This window comes from Somniosus microcephalus, chromosome 13, assembly GCF_052327205.1.
Source record: "Somniosus microcephalus isolate GS21.2 chromosome 13, FLI_Smic_1.0, whole genome shotgun sequence".
In the NCBI taxonomy this organism is placed as follows: domain Eukaryota; kingdom Metazoa; phylum Chordata; class Chondrichthyes; order Squaliformes; family Somniosidae; genus Somniosus; species Somniosus microcephalus.
This window is the reverse complement of record NC_140999.1, coordinates 49075870-49096877: the sequence shown is the minus strand read 5'-3', so window position 1 is coordinate 49096877 and position 21008 is coordinate 49075870. Positions and strand designations below refer to the sequence as shown.

Here is a 21008-nt window from a genome sequence, read left to right as displayed (position 1 = left end):
ACTCTCTTAGGGCAAAGCCACTGAATTTCCGGCAACGGGGCGCTACTTTGGGGCGGGCGCTAACTTCGGGCGGGCGCTAAGGTTAGCGCCCCAAAACTGTCTATACTGAAAATCTAGCCCTCTGTCTCTTCCTGACACAATCTGCTTGATCTTACCCAAATTGCTACTCTGCTCTACTTGACGTTTCTCTTCAAGCTTATAAATTTACCCATACCTGAACCCACCCTCCCCCTTATTAGTTTAAAGCCCTATCTACTGCCCTAGTTATTCGATTCGCCAGGACACTGGTCCCATCTCAGTTTAAGTGGCACCCATCCCAACGAAACAGCTCCCTCTTTTCCCAGTACTGGTGCCAGTGCCCCATGAATTGAAGCCCCTGCCTCCCACACCACTCTTTCAGCCACACACTTAAACCTCTAATCTATTTGTCCCTATGCCAATTTGCATGTGACTCAGGTAGTAATCCAGAGATTATTACCTTTTTGAGGTTCTGCCTTTTTAATTTGTACCCTAGCTCCTCAAACTCCCTCAGCAGAACTTCATTCTTAATTCTACCTATGTCATTGGTTCCTACGTGGACTACGACAACTGGATTTCCCCCTTCCTGCTCCAAGTCTCCAGCCGTGAGGAGATAACGTAGGTAGGAAAAGGGTTGAGGTCCTACAGGCAGAGTTTCAGGAGCTAGGAAAAAGATTAAAGAACGGGACCTGAAAGGTGGTAATCTCTGGATTACTCCCACTACCACGTGTTTGTGAATACAGAAACATGACGGTGGTGCAGGTGAATGCATGACTGGAGAAGTAGTGCAGGAGGAAGGGCTTCAGATTCCTGGGGCATTGGGACCAGTTCTGGGGCAGTATGGACCTGTACAAGCCGAACGGGCTGTGACCAATGTCCTCGCAGGGAGATTAACTAGTGCCGTGGGGTAGGGTTTAAACTAACTTGACGGGAGGGGAACCAGGATGTAGCGGCAGAGAAGAGAGACAAGACGCATAGAAAACTAGGAGGGACAAACAGCAACAGAATAAAGAATAGCGTATAAAGAGCAGGAATTAGATGGAGGGAAAAAAGCAAAGCTGACTAGCATGGTGTTGGAATGCATGTGTGTTAATGTGAGGAGTGTTACAAATAAGGTTGAGGAGTTGCAGGCTCAAGTTGACAGATGGGGTTATAATATAGTGGCTATAATGGAGACCTGGCTTAAACATGGGCAGGAATGGGAACTAAACATTCCTGGCTACAATATATTCAGGAGGGATAGGGAAAGAAAAAATAAAGGAGGAGGGCAGTGGTAGTTTTGATCGAGGGTAATATTACAGTTCTACAGAGGGATTATATACCAGAGGGTTCAAAGACTAAATCTATTTATAAACTCAGGGATATACCTGTTTATACACTGTATGAATGGAACCGCGTTTATATGTTCAACCATAAATGTATTTTGATGCTTTGGCAACATAAGATGTACCTTATCATGCCAATAAAGCGATTTGTATTGTATTGTATTGTACAGGAAACTTTGTGCTATCCGGCACCGACGGGACTGAGCTGTTGCTGTTCCCTCAAAACTGCCGGACACACCAGCATTAATGTTGAAGCATACGGAGCTTTTCATCTCCGTATCTGACAACAAACACTGTTTGTTAGCAACAGCTTCTAAACAGTCGGCCCGTACCTTGGAAGCGTCTCTGTAGCTTAGCAACAGCTTCAGAGAGACTTTGCAGAGCCTGACTGTTGAGGGAAAAAAAAGCCACAAGAAGAAAAAAAAAATGGCTAACAAAACGGCTCCTGATTTTTGCCGGTGGCTCGAGCTTGCTGGACATTTAGCGCCTGGATAACACAAAGTTTCCTGTAGTTGGAGTTGAGGAACAGAAAAGGAGCTGTTACATTGCTGGGTGTTTACATTAGACCCCCAAATAGTGAAAGGAGGTAGAGGAGCAAATCTGTAGGCAAATTTCAGGGAAATGTAAAAATAATAGAGCAGCAATAATAGGAGACTTCAATTACCCTGATATAGACTGGGGGGAAACACATAGTAAAGGACAAGGAGGGGAAGAATTTGTAAAATGTGTACAGGAGAGCTTCCTTAATCAGTATGTTTCTACCCCAACGAGGAAGGAAGCCGTGCTGGATCTAGTTCTAGGGAATGAAGTGGGCAAGTGGAGTGTGTTTCAGTGGGAGAAGATCTGGGAAATAGTGATCATATAATTGGGTTTAAAATAGTTATGGAAAGGGACAAAGAAAAATCAAAGGTGAAAATACCCAACTGCAAGAGAGCCAATTTCAGTGATTTGAGGAGAGATCTAGACAGGTGGACTGGAAACTAAGATCGTCCAGGAAAACTGTAAATGAGCAATGGCAGGCTTTCAAGGCTGAGTGTGTTTGAGTAGAAACCAAGCATATTCTCATAAGGAGGAAAGATGGGGCATCCAAAGCTAGAGCTCCCTGAATGACAAGGAAAGAGAGGTTAAAATAAAACCGAAAAAGGTTTACGACAAATGTCAGGTGCAGAATACAGAGAGTGCAGGGGGAAATTGAAAAAGGATATAAGAAGGGCAAAGAGAGAATATGAACAGATTAGCGGGTAACCTAAGGGTATCCATAAATATTTTATAAACAAAAACAGTAAATGGATAGTTAAAGGAATGGTAGGGCCGATTAAGGATGATAGGAAATCTTGTGAAATATGCTGGTGTCAGTCCAGTGGGCCAATGTTAATTTTTAGCCCCACGTGAGTGCAGAGTTACTGAACCATCACGATTTTCTGACATTCTCTATTTGTCTTGTAGACTGAGCTTTCTTAGTAACCAGCCTGTGCAGTTCGCATGCAGCCAAATTGTTGACTGATTCAAGACTTATTAGTTTCCCTAACTATATCAAGGTATTGGAGGATGCCTCTTTGTGAGATAGTGTGACAGGAAATGTTTGTTGTCTGCAATGTGTTATAGATTTGCACGGCAAAAAATGATTTGTGTGAAATAATCTCTCCTCTGTGTGAACTTTCCTGCTTGCTCAGATATAGTTGTCTGAGGTTGATGCAGAAATACTTACAGAAACTAAACTTTATCCCTTGGATTTTTCTTGAATCCAGAGGAGCAAGCATGATTCAATGTTTTGACATACAGGATTGCAGTTTGTAACTTTGAGTTGTGATACATTCCTCTTGCTGCAAATGTCACTGGTTAAGGTCAGGACTAAATACTTTTAGATCAAGCTCGGCTAAAATTATTCTGCGACACATGAACTTGAAATTTAGACTGGGAGAGGAAAAAAAAGCCACGCTATAAAATTATGATGGTGTAAGTTAAAAGTAGAGAAAAAGAGAAGGGCCTAGAAGAAAAATTGGATAACAATCCTGACCAATATAAGACAGTTAATAATAGTTTTCTTGAGAATTACAGTATTAGGGCTACTAACTTAGTTGTATAAATGGCAATCTCTTTCATTTAAAAGCTGATTTCTATAACAAAATTGTTTTAATGGTGAAGGAAAGAAATTCCTCTTAATGGAAAAATGGGTGTAATAACTATTCTTGCTTTTAAATTCTCACAGTTGTGCCTCCTGAAGTAGTACAGCTTAGATCGAAAACTCAGTGGAGTGCGAGGATTTCTTTACTCTGTGCTGCTCTGCGTTGGTGCTCCAGCACCTTTGTGCCATCGTTTCTTTCTCGGTAGGGACTGTGGGTGATACCGCTTGACACTAATTTGCATGTGCTAATGACTTTTAGACTCTCCTTGTCTCTCCGGGGACTAAGTGTGCTAACACAAGGTCCCCAGTCCTAGGATAGAATTTGTACATTCCTGCAATTTGTTATGAGTAATTAGTTCTAGTCAGTCACTGTAAGAACGTATCTGTTACTGTTTTCAACTGTAAGCTTGCTTTACTAAATTGTGGGACTCTTATTAGCAGTAGTCCTTGCTTACAGTTAGATTTGCTATCTAACGTGGAATAGCATTTAAACTGCACAGCTGTCAATGTATTGCATAGTGCTTTTTGTTCTGATAAAATCAGGAGAGTGAAATTTTGTATTTGTGAGTCATGCTTGTTGATATCTGGTATTAAACCAGTCCCTGCAGCAGTACAGATGCCAGCTGCAGCTTTCAGCAGGCGCTGTGATCAAACTTGAAACCTGTAGTTAATGATGAATTTCGAAAATCATTTGACTTGCACCTTGTTTATTTCCTCTTGTATTGCTGCAGCTTACTATGCAAATGCAGTAACAACTCAGTGCACGTTAACTCATCCGAATTAGTTACTCCCAGCCACAGATACAAGGTTTGATTAATTACTTAATTATAATTTCAGGGCACCCACACATATATGCTTGCTCAGATTTAAATATATTGGTGAATGCAGGTGTTGAAACATTAACTTTTTTAAAGCTGTTTTATTGTTTTGAATCGAGATCTCTGTTGAAGTTTGCATGTAAATCACGTAGTTGAATACACATTGCTGTTCTTTTGTGTGCCCCATAGCATAATATACTAAACAACCCTAGTGCCAGTGTTGCTTAGAACAGACCCATTCTCCCCAATACAGAAGAATAGGTCATAAAACCCCATCAAAAAATGGGGAATGTGAAGAACTATAGAAATGCGCTGTTCCTAATTGAGATTATGCTGATAAAGTGTTCCAGATCCTTCGTGCAAAATAGATCTGAGCAGACTACAGCTCTCATGAATTATTATCATTTTAACTTGTGCACCACTATTGAAACATAGATTTTATATGCACCACTGCCCCAGGTGGTGACCTTGCCAGATTGCTTTGTTGTTTTTGGGCATATCTAATATAGACATTTCAAACCCTTTTTTTTTAGAAATGTTACCTTGATACATAAATGCTGTTGCAGTCTTTAAAAGTTTAATGGGAACATCGATAATAGAAGATTTGGGCTATTTTAATTTTTACAGAAAATCTATCTATATATAATTAATATATATTTAAAGAAAATTATGTCTGCACGCAGCTCCTGACAACTTTTTCAGATATAAATTTCTGTATTCACATTTAAAGTGGAAACTACCTGTAAACTTGTCACAAAATGTAATTACATCCTCACATCAATGGAGACACTCATAGAATCATAGAATGGTTACAGCACAGGTGCTGACTCTCAGCTAGTCCCACTGCAACACCACTACTTATAAGAGGGTGTAATTCAAACAACAAATTTACATAGGCAATTTTGGTTATAAATGTGGATATAGGAGTTTATAGTAGAAATATAAAAAGGACAGAATGTATAACTTTACAGTGGAGTTGAATTACATCTGTGTCCCAGTATAGTTATCCCCTGCCCTCTAACCCCACCTCCCCTAAAGACTACATTTGTGTCTGCAATGCCGTGGGAGATTGATACATTACAGATTAAGAATAAAAGAAGGGCTTTTTTGACTAAGGGGTGTGCATGTGTGGAAAGTGCCCCAGCTATATAGTAAAGAAATGGGGAGCAAAAGTGTGGGCATGTTCTTTTTTTCTCGCCAGTTTTCCCTTTTGCTGTGACCATTAATTCCTTGTTGGTGTACAGTAGCATAGGTTCTAGTTGCCCTGAAATGCCTCAGCCAAGTGGCCACTATTCATATGTGAGCCTTGCAGGGAGTGTTGGCAAGCTATCTAATCACAGGGGCAACACAGCTGAGTACAATCTATCTTCATCTATCGTCCACACATGCGCACTTCTAATAATGTTGCTGGATCAAGCTCTTTTCAATCTCCCGCCCCAATCCAAGATTGCTGAGGTCACCTGTAGCATCCCTACCACAGCTGCAATTCCAGCTAGATCCACTAGCTCCGCACAGACTGGGAATCAGGATATGTAGCCTTCAGTTTTCCCCCCTCCTGTTCTGAGCCTGCTGATTCCTGAGACGGTGGGTGCCATGTAACCTCTCTTCAAATGCTGAGCCCAGCAGTGATTGTTAGCAGGCTATTCAACCAGTTGAACCCAATCCTATTCTCTCTTGATATTCACACACAAATGCGCTTTCCAGCTAACACTACGGATATGGAACTGTGGTGGAATGTATATAACAAAATAAGTAATAGTATCTCCCCAACCATGAGGCCAGTTGTAACATCCCAATTGCTGATCTGACTCAGATCAGGTGTTGGACCTGGGATCACTTGGCATAGAAATGCATGGGGTGCTTGCTGTCTTTACCAACAAGGCCATTGGGCAACTTTGGACAGAGCGTTAGCTACATTTGGACCTGAAAGTTAGGAATTGCAACTACTGTCGGAGTGAACTTGTACCCATGTCTGCAGCACCTATTATGTCTTCCCAGTGTGATCCTCTCATGCACGTTGATGAAAATAGAGGTATATTTATTTGGTGTTAATTGTTTGAAAATCCATTAAAAATGACCCAAGAATAAATGAATTACTGACACAAAACAATCTTTACGCTGAGCTCTGCACAGAGCGACATTAAACGGAGTGCACTTAAACAAAGTGTTTTATTTGGGAATTTGGAAAGAGTGGGAATTTGGAGAAGAGGGGGAAGGAGTTGCTGCTTTTTGTCTACACTACTTGAGTGCTTTGTGGTACAGGTGGATATTTAATTTAATTAGCCATAACTTAATCTAGATCAAGTAAGTAGTCAAGAAACTAACCTGTAAACTAAGTTACTTAAATACAAATTTAATTAAATAGAACTAGGTCATATAGGGATGGCAGTGCAGGTGGTGTGCTGCAACTGCAGCATGTGGGAGTTTGTGGAAGCATTGCGATCCTGGACAACCACATTTGCAATAAGTGCCTGCACCTTGACGAACTTCAGATTGGAGTTTTTGAGCTGGAGTTTGAGGTGCAGACATTGCGGGGCATCAGGGAGGGGGAAGAGTTAACTGGACACTTTGATCCAGCAGGCAGTCACACCCCTTAGGTTAGGTAGTGGTACAGGTCTGGTTAGTGGTCAGGGACAGGAGGGTGTGACTGCAACTCAGGCAGTTAAGGGGACCCCAGGTGCAGTGCTGGTGGAACCTCGGCATTTGTCCTTATCCAACAGCTATGAGGTTCTTGCTGCCTGTGTGGACGAGGGAAAAGCCTGCAGGATGGATGAGTAATCTAACCATGGCACCGTGGTGCAGGAGGCTATTCAAGAGGGGAGAGTGAAGTGAACATAGTTGTGGTAGGGGACATTATAGTCAGAGGGATAGATACTATTCTCTGCAGCCGCGACTGGGAGTGCCGAAGGTTGTGTTGTCTACCCGGTGCCAGGGTTAAAGACATCTCCGGCTGGAGAAGAACTTGGAGTGGGAGGGGAGGATCTAGTTGTCGTGGTCCACGTAGGAACCAACGACATAGGTAGAATTAGGAATGAGCTTATGCTGAGAGAGTCTGAGGAGCTGGGGTCCAAATTAAAACTCAGAACCTCAAAGGTAATAATCTTTGGATTGTTACCTGAGCCATGCGCCAATTGGCATAGGGATAAGCAGATTAGAAGGTTAAATGCATGGCTCAAAGAGTGGTGTGGGAGGCAGGGGATTTACTTCATGGGGCACTGGCACCAGTACTGGGGAAAGAGGGAGCTGTTCCGTTGGAACGGGCTCCGCTTAAACCGGGCTGGAACCAGTGTCCTGGCGAATCAAATAACTAGGGCAGTAGACAGGGCTTTAAACTAATGAAGGGGGGCTGGGAGGATTCAGGAAAGAGTAAATGTAAAAGCAGCAAGAGGAATGTCAAGGCTCTTGAGCTTTGGGTAAAAATAAGCAGAGTGGGTCAGGAAGGGACAGAGAGTGTAACAGAGGCAATAGGGCATCAGTGACTAAGGTGACCTCGGAAAAATAGAAAAAAGTCAAAGCTAAAGGCACTGTATCTGAATGCACGAAACATTCACAACAAAATAGATGAATTAATAGCACAGATAGAAATGAATAGGTTTGATCTAATAGCCATTACAGAGACGTGGTTGTAAAGTGACCAAGGTTGGGAACTAAATATTCCAGGATACTTAACTTTTAGAAGAGATAGGCAAGATGGAAAAGGAGGGGGTAGCCCTGATAAAGGATGGGATAAAGACAGTGGAGAGAAAGGATCTTGGCTCTGAAAATCAAGTACAGGAAACTTTCTGGTATCCGGCACGGACGGGATCGACATGTTGCCGGTTCATCAACAATTCCGGATAACCGAACGCTATAGTTAAAACTTACGGAGCTTCTGAGCTCCGTATCTAGCAACAAACCCTGTTGCTTAGCAACAGCTTCAAAACAATCAACACAGCTTGCAAGCGTCTCTGTAGCTTAGCAACAGCTTCAGTTAGACGCTTGCACAGCCAGAAATGAGTTTAAAAAAAAAGTAACTAAAAGTAAAAAAAGTTACCTGAACCGACTCCTGAATTTTGCCGGTTAACCGACATTTCCGGTTATTTAGTGGCCGGTTAATCGAAAGTTTCCTGTAGTAGAATCAGTTTGAGTGGAGCTAAGAAACAGCAAGAGGCAGAAAACATTGGTGGGAGTTGTTTATAGGCCCCCAAACAGTAGTTGTAATGTAGGGCAGAGGAAATTAGAGGCACACGTAACAAGGGTAATACAGTAATCATGGGGGACTTTAATCTACATATAGACTGGGCAAACCAAATTTGTAGTAATAGTGTGAAGGACGAATTCATGAAATATATACAAGATAGTTTTGTTGATCAGCATGTTGAGGAACCAACGAGGGAACAGGCTATTTTAGATCTAGTATTGTGCAATGAGAAAGGGTTAATTAATAACCTTGCAGTAAAGGGGCCTTTAGGGAAGAGTGAGCATAAATATGATACAATTTAATATTAAGTTCGAAAGTGATTTAGTTAATTCCGAAACTAGGGTCTTAAATCTAAACAAAGCAAACTACGTAGGTATAAGGGGCGAGTTGGCTCGGGTAGATTGGGAAAATGCATTAAAAGGTATGATGGTAGACAAGCAATGGCTAGCATTTAAAGAATTAATACATAATTTACAACCAATATACATTCCTTTTAAGGCACAAAAACCCCACAGGAAAAGTGGTCCAACTGTGGCGAACAAGGGAAGTTAAAGATAGTATTAGATCAAAGGAAGAGGCTTATAATGTTGCCAAAAAGAGCAGTAAGCATGAGGATTGGGAGAATTTTAGAATTCAGCAAAGGAGGACCAAGAAATCGATAAAGAAAGGGAAAATAGAATGAGAGTAAACTAGCGAGAAACATAATAATAGACTATAAAATCTTCTATAGGTATGTAAAAAGGAAAAGATTTGTGAAAGTAAATGTGGGTCCCTTACAGGCTGAGACAGGAGAAATTATAATGGGGAATAAGGAAATTGCAGAGAAATTAAACAAATATTTTGGGGGTGATTTTCATTCAGAAGTCGGGAAGGAGGCGGGACTACAACTTTCGGGCTTGTAGTCCTGCCTCCATCGAGATGTGGCCAATCCACGCGATTTTAACTTGATTGACCTTGTTGAGCCCGCCCAGCGGGCTCAGCAGGCCAATTAAGGGCCACCCGGCAACAGATGATGTCACAGACTAACATTTCATCTGTCAAGACATTTTGACAGATGAAATATCAGTGTTTCACAGCTGTTTGAAGCTGTCTGACAGTCTTGCTTCTAACCTGAGTCCTTCTACACAGAATCAGTTAGAAATCTCACCGGCACAGAAAGCTGCAGGCTGTCACTTTTGACAGATCGCAGCCATTCTGCTTTCTGTGCCGGTTAAATGATGGACTCCTGAAACCTAGAGGAAGGAAGGCTGTAGAGGTAAGTACAGGTAATTTAAACTTCTTTACACACTTTAGACACACCAAACACACTTACCTTTGCACTCATGCACCCATCACTCACCTGAACACCGACATCTCGACCCCTCCAATTCGATGGCCCGACTCCTCTAACCTGGCGTGGTTTGGAGCCGTCGGGAATCCCACACTTCAAGTTTTAAAATAGGGATTAGGCTAAAAACTGCCTGTTAACTACCTGTTAACAGGCAGTTAATTGGCACTAATCCCTTCCCGCCTCGGGTAGGCGGGTCCCAGTGCGGGGCGGGTACCCGCCTCCTTTGAAACTTACATGGAGGCGGGTTGGGGGCGGGATGGTGTCGGGATCCCCGAATTCGGGACTTTAACCCCCCCCCGCACGCCTCCAATCCCGACTCCACGGGCCAATGAAAATCGACCCCTTTGTGTCTGTCTTCACGGAACAAGACGCAAAATACCTCTCGGAAATAGTGGAGAACCAAGGTTCTAGCGAGAATGAGGAACTGAAAGAAATTAGTATTAGTAAAAACATAGTACAGGAAACTTTGTGCTATCCGGCACCCATGGGACCGAGCTACTGCCGTTTTTTTAAAAGCTCCGGATAGACCAACGTCAATGTTATCAGATAGGAGCTTTTCATCGCAGTATCTGACCACAAACACTGTTGCTCAGCAACAGCTTGTAAACACTCGGCCCGTGGCTTGGAAGCGTCTCTGAAGCTGTTGCTAAGATACAGAGACGCTTTCTAGAGCCTGCCGTGTCTGACCACAAACACTGTTGCTCAGCAACAGCTTGTAAACACTCAGCCCAGTAGCTTGGAAGCGTCTCTGAAGCTGTTGCTAAGCGACAAAGATGCTTTCCAGAGCCTGCCTGTGAAAAGAATGCTAGGAGAAAAAAAAACACCTAACCAAAACGGCTGCTGATTTCTGCCGTTAGATCAAAGTTGCCGGACATTCAACTTCCGGATAGCTCAAAGTTTCCTGTACTGGAGAAATTAATGGGACTGAAAGCCAATAAATCCCCAGGACCTGATGGTCTATATCCTAGAGTTTTGAAAGAGGTAGCTATAGCGATATTGGATGCATTGGTTGTCACCTTCCAAAATTCCATCGATTCTGGAACGGTGCCTGTGGATTGTAAGGCAGCAAATGTAACCCCACTATTTAAGAAAGGAGGGAGAGAGAAAACATAGAAAAATAGGAGCGGGGTGGGCCATTCAGCCCTTCGAGCCTGCTGCACCATTCAATATGATCATGGCTGATCCTCTATCTCAATACCATATTCCCGCTCTCTCCCCATACCCCTCGATGCCTTTTGTGCCTAGAAATCTATCTATCTCCTTCTTAAATATATTCAATGACTTGGTCTCCACAGCCTTCTGTGGCGAGAATTCCACCGGTTCACCACCCTCTGAGTAAAGAAATTTCTCCTCATCTCAGTTCTAAATGTCCTACCCTGTATCCTGAGACTGTGACCCCTTGTTCTCGACCCCCTAGCCAGGGGAAACATCCTCCCTGCATCCAGTCTGTCTAGCCCTGTCAGAATTTTATACGTTTCAATGAGATCACCTCTCATTCTTCTAAACTCTAGTGAATACAGGCCTAGTCGACCCAATCTCCTCATACGACAGTCCTGCCATCCCAGGAATCAGTCTGGTGAACCTTCGCTGCACTCCCTCTATGGCAAGCATATCCTTTCTTCGGTAAGGAGACCAAAACTGCACACAGTACGCCAGGTATGGTCTCACCAAGACCCTGCATAACTGTAGTAAGACATCCTTGCTCCTGTACTCAAATCCTCTTGCAATGAAGGCTAACATACCATTTGCCTTCCTAACTGCTTGCTGCACCTGCATGTCACTTTGTACATCAGCATTTCCCAATCTATCACCATTTAAATAATACTCTGCCTTTTGGTTTTTCCTACCGAAGTGGATAACTTCACATTTATCCACGTTATACTGCATCTGCCATGTATTTGCTCACTCACTCAACTTGTCTAAATCGCCTTGAAGTCTCTTTGCATCCTCCTCACAACTCACAATCCCACCTAGCTTTGTATCGTCAGCAAACTTGGAATTATTACATTTGGTTCCCTCATCCAAGTTATTGATATGTATTATGAATAGCTGGGGCCCAAGCATTGATCCTTGCAGTACCCCATTAGTCACCACCTGCCACCCCAAAAAAGACTCAATTTATTCCTACACTCTGTTTCCTGTCTGCTAACCAATTTTCAATCCATGCCAGTATATTACCCCCCATCCCATGTGCTTTAATTTTGCACACTAACTCTTATGTGGGACTTTATCAAAGGCCTTCTGAAAATCCAAATACACCACATCCACTGGTTCTCCCTTATCTATTCTACCAGTTACATCTTCAAAAAAACTCAGTAGGTTTGTCAAACACGATTTCCCTTTCATAAATCCATGTTGACTTTGTCTAATCCCGTTGATATTTTCCAAGTGTCCTGTTCTCACATCCTTTGTAATAGACTCTAGCATTTTCCCTACTACTGATGTTAGGCTAACTGGTCTATAGTTCCTTGTTTTCTCTCCCTTTTTTAAATAGTGGGGTTACCTTTGCCACCCTCCAATCTGCAGGAACTGTTCCATAATTTATAGAATTTTGCAAGATGCCAACCAATGCATCCACTATTTCCATGGCTACCTCTTTTAGTGCTCTGCGATGCAGCTCATCAGGTCCTGGCGATTTATTGGCTTTCAGTCCCATTAATTACTCCAGTGTAGGAATAGGTGTATTCCTAACAAATAATGGAGCTTGACTCGGAAGAACAACAAACAGGATTTTAATGTTGGATTAGATGAAGTACAGCAAACAACGTAGATCGATGTAGGAGAGTCGTGGAACAGGTCTTTCCCCAGCGGGAACGCCACGAGGACTGACTAGGCAGTCCGGAGGTTTGTGCGATGACGTCATCACGTTTGCGTCGTGACGTCATCGCGTTGCTCGCGTTTTCCCCGCGCTTGGGGCGTCACGTGACTTGCGACGTGACGTCATCGTGTTTGCCCGCGCTTGGGGCGGCCACGTGAATTGCGTGATGACGTTATCACGTTTACCCGACATTGGAGCTGGCCGTTGCGGCCGAAGTCGCGGGAGCGGGATGCCGAGCTGGGCCGGCGATCGGAGCGGGAGGCCGAGCTGGGTCGGCGATTGCCGTGGGAGGCCGAGCTGGGCCAGCGATTGCCACGGGAGCGGGAGGCCGAGCTGGGCCGGCAATTGTCGCGGGAGCGGGAGGCCGAGCTGAGCCGGCTCGCGTTTACCCGCGTCATCGCGTTTGCCCGCGTCATCGTGTTAGGTCGCGTTCTTAAAGGGGCAACGCCCCGTACAGGTAAACTATATACATCGTTAAGTTAAAGGGAATTATGTATAATAAGTAAGGGACACTCGGTGGTACCGCTACACCAGCACTTTTTTTTACTAAGACTAATTTCCTTTAATTCCTCCTTCTCACCAGATCCTTGGTTCCCTAACATTTCTAGGAAGTTATTTGTGTACTCTTCTGTGAGTATTTGTTTAATTGCTCTGCCATTTCCTAGTTCCCCATTATAAATTCTGCTGTGTCTGACTGTAAGGGACCTACATTTGTCTTCACGAATCTTTTTCTTTTTACATACTTAGAGAAGCTTTTACAGTCCGCTTTTATGTTTCTTGCAAGTTTACTCTCACTCTATTTTTCTCCTTAATCAATCTCTTGGTCCTTTTTTGCTGAACTCTAAACTCGCAATCCTCAGGCTTGCTACTTTTTCTGGCAACTTTATATGACTCTTTAGATCTAATACTATCCTTAATTTCTTTTGTTAGCCATGGTTGGGCTGCTTTTTTTTCCTTTTGTGCTTTTGCGCCAGAAAGAATGTATAACTGTTGCAATTCATGCATTCGTTCCTTAAATGTTAGCCATTGCCTATCCACCTTCATGCCTTTTAATGAAGCTCCCCAATCTATCATAGCCAACTCACTCCTCATACCTTCGTAGTTTCCTTTGTTTAGATTTAGGACCCTTGTTTCGAATTGGACTTCTTCACTTTCCATCTTTAATGAAGAATTCCTTCATGTTATGGTCACTCTTCCCTAAAGGACCCTGCACAACAAGATTATTAATTTACCCCTTCTCATTTCTCAATGCCCAACCTAGGATAGCCTGTTTCCTAGTTGGCTCCTCAAGTACTGGTCTAAAAAAAAGGGGAACTACAGACCAGTTAGCCTGACCTCATTAGTAGGGAAAATGCTAGAATCTATTATTAAGGACGTGGTAACGGGGCACTTAGAAAATAATACGATTGGGCAGAGTCAACACGGATTTATGAAAGGGGAATCATGTTTGACTAATTTGTTAGAGTTTTTTGAGCTTGTAACTTGCAGAATAGATATGGGGGAAACCAGTGGATGTGGTGTATTTGGATTTTCAGAAGGCATTCGATAAGGTGTCACACAAGAGGCTATTAAACAAAATTAGGGCTCATGGGATTGGGGGTAAAATACTAGCATGGACTGAGGATTGGTTAATGGACAGAAAACAGAGAGTAGGAATAAACGGGTCATTTTTTGGGTTAGCAGGGTGTAACTAGTGGGGTACCGCAAGGATCAGTGCGTGGGCCTCAGCTATTCACAATCTATATCAATGATTTGGATGAGGGGACCAAATGTAATATATCCAAGTTTGCTGATGATACAAAGCTGGGTGGGAATGTAAGTTGTGAAGAGGATGCAAAGTGGCTTCAAGGGGATATAGACAGGCTTACTAAGTGGGCAAGAACATGGCAGATGGAATATAATGTGGAAAAATGTGAAGGTATCCACTTTGATAGGAAAAATAGAAAAGCAGAGTTTTTTTTAAATGGTGAGAGTTTGGGAAATGTTGGTGTTCAGAGGGACCTGGGTGTCCTTGTACATGAATCACTGAAAGTTAACATGCAGGTACAGCAAGCAATTAGGAAAGCAAATGGAATTTTGGCCTTTATTACAAGAGGATTTGAGTATAAGAGTGAAGACGTCTTGCTGCAATTACGTAGGGCCCTGGTGAGACCACACCTGGAGTATTGTGTACAGTTTTGGTCTCCTTATCTAAGGAAGGATATACTTACCTTAGAGGGAGTGCAACGAAGGTTCACCAGACTGATTCCTGGGATGGGGGGGGGGATTGTCCTATGAGGAGAGATTGAGTAGACTAGGCCTATATTCTCTAGAGTTTAGAAGAGATGAGGGGTGATCTCAGTGAAACATACAAAATTCTTACGGGACTTGACAGGGTAGATGCAGGGAGGATGTTTCCCCTGACTGGGGAGTCTAGAACTAGGTGTCACAGTCTCAGAATAAGGGGTCGGCCATTTAGGACTGAGATGTGGTGAAATTTCTTCACTCAGAGGGCGGTGAATCTTTGTGCAGGAAACTTTCTGGTATCTGGCACTGACGGGACCGAGTTGGTGCCATCCCATCAAAACTGCCGTATAAACCAGCGCTAATGTTAAAACATACGGAGCTTCTCAGCTTCAAAACAGTCGGCCGCAGCTTAAAAGCGTCTCTGTAGCTAAGCAACAGCTTCAGCTAGACGCTTGGGAGCCACGACTGGGGAAAAAAAAAAGCAACGAGAAGTAAAAAAAACTTATAGGAAACGGCTCCTGAATTTTGCTGGTAGATAGAGCTTTCCGGACATTTAACCTCCGGTTAAACGAAAGTTTCCTGTAATTCTCTACCCCAGAGGACTGTGGATGCTCAGTCGTTGAGTATATTCAAGACCGAGATCGATAGATTTTTACATATTAAGGAAATCGAGGGATATGGGAATAGTGCAGGAAAGTAGCGTTGAGGTAAAAGATCAGCCATGATCTTCTAGAATGGCGGAGCACGCTCGAAGGGCCAAATGGCCTACTCCTGCTCCTACTTCTTATGTTCTCTGATATTGTTAAATAAAACCTTACATGTAATGAGAATATTTCAAGGCATCTGATCTGAAAGGAATTGTTTGTATAACAGATCCTGTACAGAGTGAAAGGACACCTCAAGATTACATCGTGTTTAGAACTTGGGGCCAATTTTATAAGTTTGTATTCAGCCAAATAGTAATTGCTGTTCTTGCTGAGAAGACTCATTTAGTAAAAAGAATACAGAAATAGATTTGAAATTAAAATCATAGGATGATATAGCACAGAAGGAGGCCATTCAGCCCATTGTGCCTGTGCTGGCTCTTTGAAAGAGCTATCCAATTAGTCCCATTCATAGAATCATAGAAACATAGAAGATAGGAGCAGGAGTAGGCCATTCGGCCCTTCGAGCCTGCTCCGCCATTCAATGCGATCATGGCTAATCATCCAATTTCAGTACCCTGTCCCTGCTTTCTCCCCATACCCCTGGATCCCTTTAGCCTTAAGAAATATATCTAACTCCTTCTTGAATATATTTAATGAATTGGCTTCTACTGCCTTCTGTGGTAGAGAATTCCACAGATTCACCACTCTCTGGGTGAAGAAATTCCTCCTCATTTCTGTCCTAAATGGCCTGCCCCTTATCCTTAGACTGTGACCCCTGGTTCTGGACTCCCCGACCATCAGGAACATCCTTCCTTCATCTAGTCTGTCCAATCCTGTCAGAATTTTATAAGTTTCAATGAGATCCCCTCTCATTCTTCTAAACTCCAGCGAGTACAAGCCCAATCGTCCCAATCTCTCCTCCTACGTCATTCCTGCCATCCCAGGTATCAGCCTGGTGAATCTTCGCTGAACTCCTTCCATGGCAAGAACATCCTTCCTCCGATAAGGCAACCAAAACTGCACACAATACTCGAGATGTGGTCTCACCAAGGCCCTGTACAACTGCAGCAAGACATCCTTGTTCCTGTACTCAAACCCTCTCGCTACGAATGCCAACATACCATTTGCCTTCTTAACTGCCTGCTGCACCTGCATGCTTACCTTCAGCGACTGGTGCACAAGGACACCCAGGTCTCGTTGCACTTCTCCTTCTCCCAATCTATTGCCATTCAAATAATAATCCGCCTTCCTGTTTTTGCCACCAAAGTGGATAACCTCACATTTATCCACGTTATATTGCATCTGCCATGCTTTTGCCCAATCCCCTGCCCTGTCTCGATAGCCCTGAAAATGTTTCCCCTTCAAGCATCTTTCCAGTTCACTTTTGAAAGTTTATTATTGAATCTGCTTCCACCCTTTCAGGTAATTTTGGGTCCTTGAATTTAGATTATCTTGTATTAAAATAAACTTGTGTTCCTTTTGAGAACGGAGCTGCTTGTATGAGCTCGCTGCAAGCCCCAGACTGATGCTTTCTATGTGTTTACAACTTCTGGCAGATATTCAAAAGGCTAGGAAAGAAATGACCGTTTCTTTGCTACAGTTGATGTCACCAGAGTTCTGGCAGTTGGTAATATTTGCTGAATATTACCATGCTTTTAGTCTGGATGCTTGATTTCTGATCTAAGGTGAAGATAAAAGAAATAGTTTACAAGAGAGCTTGTGTGGGGGAAATGTTGGCTGTGTGTGTGTGTACGTGCGTGTGTGTACACACAAGTGGAGCAGGCTTGAGGGGCCGTATGGCCTACTCCTGCTCCGCAGTCGTATGTTCTTAACATGGTTACCAATGACGTTACAAACGTTGTTTCTCTGATTATTAATGTACAGTTCATTTGCATGTTGAAATGGACACAGTGATATTATGACCTGAACAAATCATTGGGCGTGTGTGTTTCAAACATGTAAACGGAGCTGTTTATGTTGGAAAATTAGTGTTTGTTGAACCCTGAAGTATATTAACTCCATATTGTTCGGTTTCAGATTGACGATGTTGCAGAGGGAGCTGTGAAACCGCCATCAAATAAATACCCAATTTTCTTCTATGGCACTCATGAAACGTACGTATCTCTGCCTTGTAACAGCACAGTAATGTATGATCAGTCATTATATCTCAGTTGTGAATCTGGATTTGTTTACCAGCATACACCATCATTTTCTAGTTTTCAATCCTGAAAGTTTTTCATCAGTGTGGTGCTTGTATACAGGAATGAGTCTTTGTTTTGCCAAGTAGTAGCAGGTTTCAATCTGGTCAGTGACGGCACACTTGTATAAAAGGTGATGTTTAATTTTGCATAGTGTTCAAGGAAATAATTGACTGTGGTTTAGAGTATTTTAGAAGGACAGATATGTGTCAGTACTTGCAATGCATGGTTGGGCCATAGCCTTGCAAGTACAGTTGGCAAATAAAGTGCTAAAAAGTCATCTCTAATCTTGTATTTTGCCTTTACTTTTAAACCAAACAAAACTGGAAAGGAGAAGGAAAGGTTACCTGGAGAAAATACTCCCTGATTTGCAATCCTTCAGATTTTACACTTTTAAATCTCCACTTCTCTCCCTTCCCCACTTTCACCCTCAAATAGTGACCAATTTTGTATTTTATACACAAATGCATAAATAATGTTTGAAGCTAACACTGTCTCTTAGCCTGTATGGTCCATTAGTTTATGTTTCTTTTATTTTCGTTGTCCAGGGCATTTTTGGGACCAAAAGATATTTTCCTTTTTGAAAAATACAAAGACAAATATGGAAAACCAAACAAGAGGAAAGGATTCAATGAAGGATTGTGGGAAATACAAAACAACCCGAATGTCAGCTTTGCCGCGCCACTGGTGAGTTAGGCATCATCCTGTCTTGTGTTGAGTTCCACTGTTCCAAACCAAGTTCATGGCAGTGTTATGCCTGACAGTGAGAGACGTAGGCCTAGTGCGTGTGAAATCTTGTGGTAATTTTAAGATCATCTCCAAGTTCTCTTGTCAGCAGGATTATACTATATTAACCGTGGGAATCTTTCACTTGTGTATAACTATAATAACAGCAATGGTGCAGGTGGAAATTTCCCAAAATTTGAGATTGAGGATAAAAATGACTTGTGTTGTCCAAATATTCGCGGTCACAATATCCAGTTGCTGCCTGCATACATTATGGAAGCAGATGGGGAAGCAATCTGGGAATTACTAATTTATATTTTGCAATTCTTTTTATAAAATATATATATATTCTATTAATTTATGAAAAGTCAGGGAGGAGAAAAAAAACATTTGGCCGGTCAAAGTTTGTGTCTCTAGTACACTAATTGTCCCATTGTGGCTGTGACAAATTATGGATGATCAGTGTCAGAAGGGGAAGACCATTCTGCAGCATGTTTAGGGGAATAGGAGGTACACCTAATCAAATGATTTTGGACAGGTGAAAGTGTAGCTGGTGCAGGAGAGTGGGATACCTTATTCTGTGATGCATTGCAGGGGAAATATTTCAATCTTGATGTGGAAGTAGGCTATCCAGAGCTGGGTAAAGGCTGTAAAGAAAAGCTAGGCTGAAGCAGTCTAATAGCAGCTGCAACCTGATGCAGCAAGAGGTTCCACAACTGAACCCAGCTTAACCACAGGCTGCAGGGGTAAGAGATTTCTGTTGTAGCAGACAGAAGATTTCTTGTGAAATTTCCCAGCACACAATCAACTAGGGAAGCCTAAATAGGTTTAACTGACTGACTTTAAGCTCAAGTGTTAAGCACAGCAAGAACAGATTGTTGCACTTTTATTAGCCCTATACCTCCAGTGATATGACTTGAGTATTGTAGAATGTGTGAGCAGATGCTACCCTTGCCCATTATTAAAAAATCTTTTACAAGGGTGGGTATAGATATCGTAGGACCAATACTTGTCAGAAGTAGATCAGGGATACTGTACATAGTAGACTATTACATTATGGTACCCAGATACAATGGCTCTTAATACATACCAACACCACGGCCAGCACCATGTTCGAAATGTTCACCCAGATTGGGTTCCCAGAAAGTATTCTGCTGACCTGGGTGTTATATTTTGATATCCCAGTTAGTGCTGCACTCAGTGTAGCAATGCCAGGTTCGACCCAATACCATCCTCTGATAAATTGGCTGATGAAATGGTGTAATGGCACCCTGAAATGCATGTTGCACATGTACACTGAACAGGACCACAACAACAACTAGCATTTGATATAGTGCCTAACGTAGTTAAAACGTCCCAAGGCACTTCACTAGCGTTATCAAACAAAATTTATCACCAAGCCTCCTAAGGAGATATTAGGACAGGTGACCAAAAACTTGGAGCATCTTAAAGGTGGAGAGAGGAGTACAGAGGGTGGTGGAGGGGGGGCGGTGAAATTCCAGACCTTGAGGTCTTGAGAACGGAGTTAAGTAGTTGCTCGATCTTTTGGTTGTGCATAAGGAGCTGCCATAAGATACAATTGGATTTTTGCCATTTGAGTTGCAATACTGATGCCAAATGTGTGGATTGTTAAGCATGATCAAAGAGCCTTGATTGTGGAAGACCCCTGACAAGGATTGGAATGTAGTGGGTTATGTTCAAGAAATTGCATCACTACTTAAGCCAAGCATATGTAGGAAAATCTTCAGCATGTACAAAGTCACCAGAAAAGTTTGTACAATTGAAATGTTATGGAACTTTTGTAATATATTCTGGCTGTGCCTTTGGGTCTCGGCCTTCTGGGCGGAATAATGGACATGTAGAACATTCATTCAGCAAAAGCTGTTGCGGCTAGGATGATTAACACTTTCAAATGTTGTGATCGGTATAGATGACTACTATCCCATGGAGAACGATGATTCCTTGTGTTCATGTGTAAAATCCAGAACCAAGCCTGGAATGAGAGGGCTGTCCTATGAGGAGAGATTGAGTAGAATGGGCCTATATTATGGAGTTCAGAAGAATGAGGTGATCTCATTGAAATGTATAAAATTCTTAGTGGGGTTGACAGGGTAGATGCTGTGAGAGGCTGTTTCCCCTGGCTGGAGAGTCTAGAAGTAGGGGTCATAGTCTCAGGATAAGGGGTCGGCCATTTAAGATGGCGATGAGGAAAAACTTCTTCATTCAGAGGGTTGTAAATCTTTGGAATTCTCTACCCCAGAGGGCTGTGAATGCTCAGTCGATGAGTATATTCAAGACTGAGACTTGAAAATCCAGCACTAGTACAATTGAATGGAAATAGCACAATTTCATGGGAGTGCACTGCAATTCTGTGTCTGCGCACAGTTTAAAAACAAATGTGATTTTAATTATGAGTCTGTAGTAGGAGAAAACGCTGTGGATTGAATAGCAGGGGTTGTGAAGGCCAGCAGGGTTTTTAAATGCATTGATTAATGGAGTTAGTTGAATGTGATTGAAGCATATTTCAAGCCAGATTGGGGAGCAAAGTAATGTGTGCAGTTTTACTGAACCTAGAATCTGAATGGAAGACCCATAAC

The 21008-nt window shown here is 42.6% G+C and overlaps 1 protein-coding gene across 2 annotated transcripts in view; it reads left to right on the top strand.

Moving 5' to 3' along the window:
- hdgfl2 (HDGF like 2) overlaps positions 1–21008 on the top strand; it is a 100269-nt gene that overhangs the window by 23425 nt on the left and 55836 nt on the right. For both annotated transcript variants that reach the window (XM_086004889.1, XM_086004888.1), the window contains exons 2-3: positions 17525–17601; positions 18234–18372. In XM_086004889.1, coding sequence (XP_085861015.1) covers positions 17525–17601; positions 18234–18372 — 216 coding nt within the window. The remainder of the gene's footprint in view (positions 1–17524; positions 17602–18233; positions 18373–21008) is intronic.